The 8,588-nt window shown below is 34.2% G+C and overlaps 1 protein-coding gene across 1 annotated transcript; it reads right to left on the bottom strand.

The window, feature by feature from the left end:
- Positions 1 to 3,149: 3,149 nt before the first annotated feature.
- Positions 3,150 to 4,156, bottom strand: LOC132166553 (glyoxylase I 4-like). The gene is made up of 3 exons (XM_059577390.1): positions 3,888 to 4,156; positions 3,669 to 3,774; positions 3,150 to 3,575 (listed from the first exon to the last, which is right to left on the bottom strand). Exons 1-3 carry the CDS (start codon positions 4,043 to 4,045, stop codon positions 3,255 to 3,257), a joined length of 585 nt encoding a protein of 194 aa, XP_059433373.1. The 5' UTR covers positions 4,046 to 4,156; the 3' UTR covers positions 3,150 to 3,254.
- Positions 4,157 to 8,588: the final 4,432 nt, after the last annotated feature.

Here is an 8,588-nt window from a genome sequence, read left to right as displayed (position 1 = left end):
GCCACTCCCTATGGGGTGGTTCGGCCACCAGCCATATTTTTTAATAATTACTTTTATTTTTTATTATTTGATTTTATATTTATTTTTTAAAAAATAATAATATTTTATTATTTTATATTGAGTGGGACACATGGCGAAATGGTGGCTGTTAGATGAAAATGGATGGTCAGGATTTCAAAAAAAAATTGGTGGGCAATTTTTCCACTATTGCTGGGGATCTCATTCCATGTACCAAAGGGAAACGTCAATGTAAGTTGATCTTATCATGCTTTTTCATGACTCTTCTTAAATCAGACCTTTTATCATCGCGATGCCGTCTCATCAATGGATAGGAAAACATTAGGAGAATACTATATATTTTCCTAAAAATATATATAGTTAATGATAGAAGACATTCTTGGTCCTCTAAGAACAGTACTTTCCGATCCTCACTAAATTTTGTTCATCAAAATAGTTATAAATTATATTTTATTTTATTTTAATTACCTACTTTTTAAAGCATCCCAATAGTTTCACCATTTTATTAATTATCATCCTTTACTATTCTATTAAAAATTTTTTTTTTCAAAGATTTCTTTATTCTTTTTATAACTTTTTTCAAATAATAGGAAGAAAGAGAAAAAAATTATATTATTTTTTATTCAATTGGTAAGTGAGTGAGTACTTTCATTCACCAAACGAAAATCATTGTTTTGTTGAGGCTGCTGGGGAGTTTTTTTTTTTTTTTTTTTTGTGATTTTTAGTGATTTGGCCCATCAAAATAGGCAAAAAAAAAAAAACTAGTTTGGTGAGACTGCTAGAAATATTTCTAGTAGTCGCACCAAACTAGTTTAATGCTCTAAGAGCATTCGTAGTGGTTTATGTATATTTTTATGCAAAATGGCTAATCAAAACCCAATTTATCTAATTTAACTAATAAGTTTTAAAAGACACCATATATCCGATTATCTATTTTTTTTTATCTATACCATTTAAATTTTATTTATTTTTATTTTTTATAAGGATTGTAGTTTTCCTAAAGATCATATTTTTTTTAACTTTTTGGAAAAAGATATGTTGAGAGATAAATAGCAGGAGAAAATTTTGGAAAAAAAAGAGATGTGGACCAGAAATAGTATGAGAAAATAAAATGGCTCCCGTGAATAGTGCCGCTACATGTAGTATTTTTTATGGTAGTTGATTTTTTTGTATCAACTATCAAGGATTTCGACCAAAATGTATGCTCGAATTTGAATGAGTACTTTGAGCTTACATTTGAGCAATGGTGTTATATTATTTATGATGCATCTAATAGCATGGGGTGTGCTTAATTAGTTTTTATTGATTATGAAAAGGGGATACAAGCAGTGAGATCCATTCAAAATAAATGTGACAAAAATAGTGGGGTTGGAGTTGGTATGTTTGTTAGAGAAGACATTGACGGGTGATTTTGTATTATAGTTCCTCATCATGATATCCCTGGAATAACAAAGTACGTACTGTTCGTTCATGTGGTACATGGGCCTCGGATCGAGCTAGCTCTCAGTGGCTCACCCCATTTTTAGGATTTTTGTAGGCTAAAATCTCAGCAACAAACCTTTCAATGAGACTGTCAATTGCTGATAATTGAAGCAATTAATTATGAGAAGCCCCTGTTCAATCTTTCAATGAATTTTGTTGCAGTGCCTGCGTCCAAACAATATCTGCCCCATTTGTACGTATAAGGGTGGCAATTCGTGTTTGTGTGTCAAATTTGGATCGTATCGAGATTTGAGTATAAGATTATAAAATCAACATTAACCCGAATCATTTAATTAAACGGGTCAAACCCCTCAACCTTAACACCATAATTTTGTGTTGGATTCATGTCAAGTTCACGGATTGTGTAATTAAAATATTATTGGTTATAATTTGTATGCGTGTTGGATTCATGTTGAGCTTTTGATAATCTTAAATGGTAAGGTCTTAAAAATCTTAACTTTGCAAAGTGACCATTTGTAATAATTTAAGATAATAAATATGTTAAAGGTGATTATAAACATGTCCAATAAACACTTGTTTAGCCCCAAAAAAATTAATTTGAGATTTTGCCCAAAAATTTGGTCAAAAAGAGATTTCGCCCATAAAAGTTAACCGACCGACGATTAACTGACTTTATCAAATTAAATGAATTAATCGAAATTGTCAAAATTAATATATATCGGTATAAAATCGGTTAATTAACTGATTTAACTAACATACTTGGCCGGAATGGACCAACACCAATTTAACCAATATCCTAGTATTTTCAATGAGTAGCTTTTGTGCCTTTGTCTGCATATTAAGGCATTCAAATACTCAAATTTTTTTTTTTTTATTTATTTTTTAAAAGGGCATTCAAATACTCTTTAATCTTCACTCTTAGGCTCGTTTTCAAAGCACCAAAATCCTTCATTTCAAGCTTATCATCCAATTAATTGAAATAAAAATCTATTAATCTCTGACATAGTTTTGGTAGCAATAAACATGTCATGATTGTCATCCACACATAACAACTAGACAAACAAATTAACCATATGACCACAATTGTCTGTAACACATGCAGCAGTCATATCTGGTGCATGTCTACAGAATAATCATGGCCCACCATAAAACTGCCAAAGTGATCGTACGTACAATTGCATCTCAAAGAGGACAAATACGATCTTCTTTCTCTTCCGCAGCAGATGCGTATATGTATGCATTTTTCTAGCCATCCACGTGTGTTGACTTGAGCCAAGCGACTGTTAGCTAGCTCGTTCAATGTGGGCTATGGTGTTGTACTATAGTCAGTTAGGTTTTGCAGAGGGCAGTCCAGCTAGAAATCGGCCAAAGAAAATGACGCAAGTCGGCTGCAATGAACACAACTTTGACCAAATCACACAACCAACCCTATCGTAACTGATCACCTCAACATATTGCTGTGCCACAATGTAGGCCTTTGAACCCGTTAATGCTCATGAATCACTCACGAAAATTACCATTTTCTATATATATATGATCATCATGATCATGATCGGATCAAGCGAGTTTTTAACAATCTCTTTAGAAAAAGAAAGATAAAATCTTTTATTCATCCAAAACTACACCTCGCAATACATGTTTTAAGAGCTGTTCATGTGAGCAAAACAGAACTTATTGCACGAGAGAAGACGGACAGAAGGAGGGAAATCACCGGGAGTATATAAAACAATTGTTCTGCAAAAAGGTACTGCATACAAAATGACATAAGAAAAAAAAAGTTGTGGAGGTTTGTTTTAGGCACAGTGAAGATAATCTTCCGTTATGTGAACAGAAGGTAGGCATGTCAACCGTTGCTGCGGTGGCATTTCGATCATTTGTTGAATCTGCTGTTGCTGCTGGACATTAATGCAATTGACAAGTGAGCATGATCGGACGATGTCAGCAGATAGAGGAATCACAGGGAGGTTGTCGCAGTTGCAGATTTCGATCATCGTGCCATCTGGGTCGTGGAAGAAGAGTTGATCCACGTAAATCCCGCCCTCTTCCACTCTATTCTTCACGTACTCTATCTTCATCTCCTTCAACTTTTTCTCCACATTTGCCATGCTTTCACACTGCCCACAAATGCCACTTAAATTAGCCATTAATTACATAAAAAACACATGCACAGAGAAACAGAGAGAGACAGAGATAGAAAGATGACAAACTTGGAAAGAAATGTGGTTGTCCTTTGGATTGATGTGGGTAATCTTTGGCATGCTTTCTGAGTTTTCGGATTGGATGAGGTGTATGCCGATTCCGTAATTGAATAGCCTATTGATCAGAATCAAAACCAAAAGGAAATTAATGAATGATAATTAATATTCAACAAATTGTTAAGGAATATTATTTTCTGTTATTCAATTTTCAACAAATTAATTGCGTACCATGCACCATCAAAATCAAAGGAACCGGGCCTTCTTATGGAAGAGAAACCAAGAACATTCCGGTAGAAATCAAGAGATTTCTCCAGCGATCTGCAAACAAGCGAGATGTGATTCAATGACTTTAGACACAGGGGATTTCCCATGCTTTCTTTCATCATCTTTCTCAACAAATTAACTAACAAGAGTTTTCCGACAATTCTCAAGATAAAAGAAACAAACAAATTAAATGAATGGGATTGAAGAGCTAGAAATGCTGGTATATATAAATCAAGAGATCAGTGTGACTGTGAACATTTTTTACATGATGCTTCTGCGAAGTTTCAAAATATAGAAAACAGAGAGATAGAGACAGACACCAAGGTTTGGCTTGCGGGCACGTTTCCTATTTGGTTTCGGATAGTTATAGATGTCTATTACACGTAGTTACGTCGTCCGTCACAGCTGTCAAGATTGCCACACCCTTTTTGCTGACTAGTTCTTCTTTTTATTTCTTTTTCTTTTTCGACCCCGGAAAAACAGTTTTTTTTTTTTTCGTTTATTAGACTTTTATTTATATAAAATAATAATAAAATCGTTGAATGTTCCTTTGGCCTTTCTAGAGATTTAATTGCTGTCGGTACCTTGCAGACCAACAGACATGTTGGTATCAAAGGTGTGATTATTAAATTAACAAGAACACAGCTTTTTATTCTGAGTCGAATCCACGTCATGATCTTTAGTTATTTTTTCTGCCCCCGATTTTTGACTAAAATTAATTATATCATGCATGTGTTTATTTTCCTCAACGAAAGGAACGTAAAAGAATTGCCGCATATATATATATATATATATATATATACACGTAGTGCATTATTGAATAGATTAATTAATTAAACAAGCAAAAGCAACCTATATATATAATTAAATATTCAAGAGATAACTTTATTTTAATTATCCATTTATTCAAAATGAAAAATACCCACCGTCATTGCTTAAAAAATGCCCTTAATGCTACATATTTTTAATTAGCAAGAAAAGCATTTTCCAGGCTGAAATATATAAATTCCTAAGCTTAATTAATTAGCTGCCTAATCTGCAGAGAATCGATCAAAGCCATGTATTAATAATGTATATATAAAAGCATTCACATTATCCAAATCTGCCTGGTGACAACCAATTAAACCGAATCCTATATATTGACTGAATTTCAGTTCACGTAAGCCTCCTAAAATTGGTTAATTTCTATGCTATTGCTTACAATCTTGCCTTCCTCATTACATACCAATCGAGTCCCGCGACAACACCATTTTTACTATAAAATTTAGAAATATTATTTATATTGTCATGTCATTTAAAAATTTAAAATGGTCTACATCATAAAATAGATCTTATCATATTCCGCTGCACAGCGAGCGGCTCAAAGGGGTATACAATTTAGGTTATTTGATTTATATAGAAATATATATTATAATTAATACAAGAAGAAGCAAAAGGGCTGTAATGCTTCTAGGCTTCTAGCCATGCAATCATATATCCTCACATGTTTTATCATACCAGCAGTTTCACTAATTACTTAATTTGCTGCAATATTTAAGCATGTTTTGCACGTTCTTCATAATATTGTCTGCTTTATTGGCTGAGTTGCATCTCACGACTATGGCGTGTTTTCAATTGCCTGTTGTTTCTTAATCATGTTTTTTGGAGTTGTAGAATAATATTATCCAAGGATATATATCGTTTTACCATGATTTGAGGGATGCTGTATTACTTGATTTTGAAGCATGCTTTATATTTTTCTAATCTTAAACATGTCTGACAAAAAATATAAATTTGGAAAGAAAAACTTCAATAAAAGAGGAATAGATATAAATTAATTCAATATAAAAAGGAGATAGTCTTGATAAATTTGTTGTTAAGTAATAATAGACATTAAATTCAAATGATCAAAAAATTACTAATTGAGCAACCAATTTGATTTTTATATTAACAACCAATGAGAATAATATATTAACAAAACTTGAATATATACAAAAATTAGATTACTAATGTACGTTTTCTCTCAAAAAGCAAGACCGGCCAATCACTTCGCCTTCAAATTCAAATTCCATCATTTTTGTCGTTGCATGACCCCTTTGGTCTCGATAAAATTATGTCCGACAAACGAGATCAGGGTTTATTCTGCAGTGGTGAGTTTGAAGGGCCTTGCTTTGAAGAGGCTCCCCGACATAAAAAAAATAATAATAAAAATAAAATTATGCCTGACAGTCGATCAATCTTGGGACTCTTGGACACTCTAAACCATCATACTTTGAAACACAAAAATATTAATAAATACTCAAAACACAAAAATAGATTTCGTGACATAAGAATTTTTTTTTTTTTTCAAATAAAAATAAACAAATACTCCCCAGTATATAACTAATATTGTCATTTAAAAAATCAGGGTGTGGAATTTTTTTTTTTTTTTAATTTATTGGAGTATTTTTGTCTTATTAAAAAAAATTAAGATCATTTTTTATTTTTGATAGTTTAGAGGTGATATTGTCACAATTAAAGTTTGAGGGGTGGAGGACACGGTCCATTGGTGGGGAAAATTCTAAAAGGAAAATATTATCATCATGGGACACTTTTACAAGCAAAACTGGGGAGCATGCATGCCTCTTTGCATGGAGGAGTATAATGGCTACCAGGGACTTGTTTCAGGAGGGGATAATATAGCGTATTGGAGATGGTAAATATGTGCCCATTTGGAAGGATAAGTGGATACGTACCCAAGCCCACCACCTACAGCATACAAACACACTGTCGAATTCTTAATGAAAATGCCACTGTTAACGAGCATATTGACCCTAGTACGGGGGGATGGAACCCGGCTCTTATCAGTGGAATTTTTTAGGAGGAAGAAATAGAGCTGATTTGCAATCTTCCAATGAGTAAATACAGGAAGCCAGACATGATGATATGGAGAGTTTCACCCTCAGCTGTGAGGAGTGCATACCATCTGGAAATGGAGCTGAAAATAATGCACTCTGGAATGGGTTCAGCTCAATCAGGGAATACATATCTGTAGAAGTTCCTTTGGAGCATGCAAGTTCCAAACTCCTCAAAAGTTTTCCTGTGGAGGGCATGCAAAAACATACTCCCTACCAAGGATATCTTTTGAAGAGGGATGTAATGAAAGAGGATCAGTGTATTTTGTGTGGAAATGCAAGAGAAACAGTGCTGCACATCCTTTGGGAATGCCCATCAGCTATGGACGTGTGGGGGGCCTGTCGTGGGAATTTACAAAAAACCTATATAGAGGGAACATGCTTTCTGGATGTGTTGGAGAGATTGCTATCACGATGCAGCAAAGAAGATATGTACCTGTTTTCCGTCCTATCCAAAAAGGAATTCGGTTGTACACTGAGGTGACTTTCTTCACCCAAATCGGATGGTCCAAGAAGGTGAGGCTCTACTGTCATAGTTTAGGGCAGCAGAGGGACATAGCGGGGAGAACATGGAAGACGCAGCTGTGGGAGAGGAGAAATGGACACCACCACCTGCTGGACAGTATAAGGTTAATTGGGATGTCTCCATTGATTCCAAGCATAAAAGGATGGGGTTTGGAATCATTGTGAGAGATCACAATGGACTTGTTAGTGCGGCCAGAAGTGAAGTAGCACAAATACTGCAAGAACCAGTGACTGGTGAAGCTATGGGAGCTCTACGGGCAGCATAATTTTGTGGAGGATTGAGTTTTCAAGATATCTTAGAAGGAGACTCCTTAATTGTTGTCAAAGCCATAGGGGAGTCGGAGACTAATTGGAGATCTTTTGGACAAATTGTAGATGACACAAAGGAAGTTCTTGGAGCTCTCATAAGCTGGAGTATTTGTCATGTGAGAAGAGAAGCAAATCAAGCGACGCACGATTTAGCTAAGGCAGCAACTTCATTTTCCATTGATCGTATCTGGATAGAGAAAACCCCTAATTGTATTTATTACATAGTGACCCTAGAGCTTTTTGTTTTTTGCTCTTTTGGCCATATTGAAATGAAATCTGAATTATCTTCCCAAAAAAAAGTGATTAAATTTACATCTTCATATTAGCTTACAGCTTTTTAGAAAACTAGTAATTTTCATTGTATCATGGCCTATTACAGGACGAATGGAGTCCACACTACTTATCCCGTAACAAGGACAAGAAAAAATACTAGCCTCCACATGAGGGAGAGTGTTAAGGAATATTAATCTCACATTGCTTAATTGTGGACAAAACTTTAGGCATCTTTATAAGGAGTTGGCAACCTCCACGTGAGGGAGAGTGTTGAGGAATATTAATCCCACATTGCTTAATTGTGGACAAAACTTTAGGCATCTTTATAAGGAATTGGCAACCCTTTCCTATAGAATCAGTTTTATTAGATAAGTTAGATTTACAAATTTCTTCAATTGGATGATACGTAGTTTGAAAATGGTATGTAAACTTTTCCCTAAAAAAAAAAAAAAATGGCTTGGAGTAAGCTTTAATGAGTCTTTAATGAGTGGTAGAATAAGGATTTAACTAACATTAAATTTTGTGCTTTGTTCACATCAAGAAATTAACCAATTATCATTCCTAAATGTCATGGCTTGAGAAAAGTACATAACGACAAAACACCATATATAGTTGGTTAATTTAGTTAGGTCTCAAAAGACTGCGGCATTACATATATAGACAAATTTGTGGACTTTGCTAGCAT

The sequence above is a fragment of the Corylus avellana genome, chromosome ca11 (assembly GCF_901000735.1).
Source record: "Corylus avellana chromosome ca11, CavTom2PMs-1.0".
In the NCBI taxonomy this organism is placed as follows: domain Eukaryota; kingdom Viridiplantae; phylum Streptophyta; class Magnoliopsida; order Fagales; family Betulaceae; genus Corylus; species Corylus avellana.
This window is presented reverse-complemented; position numbering and strand designations above follow the sequence as displayed.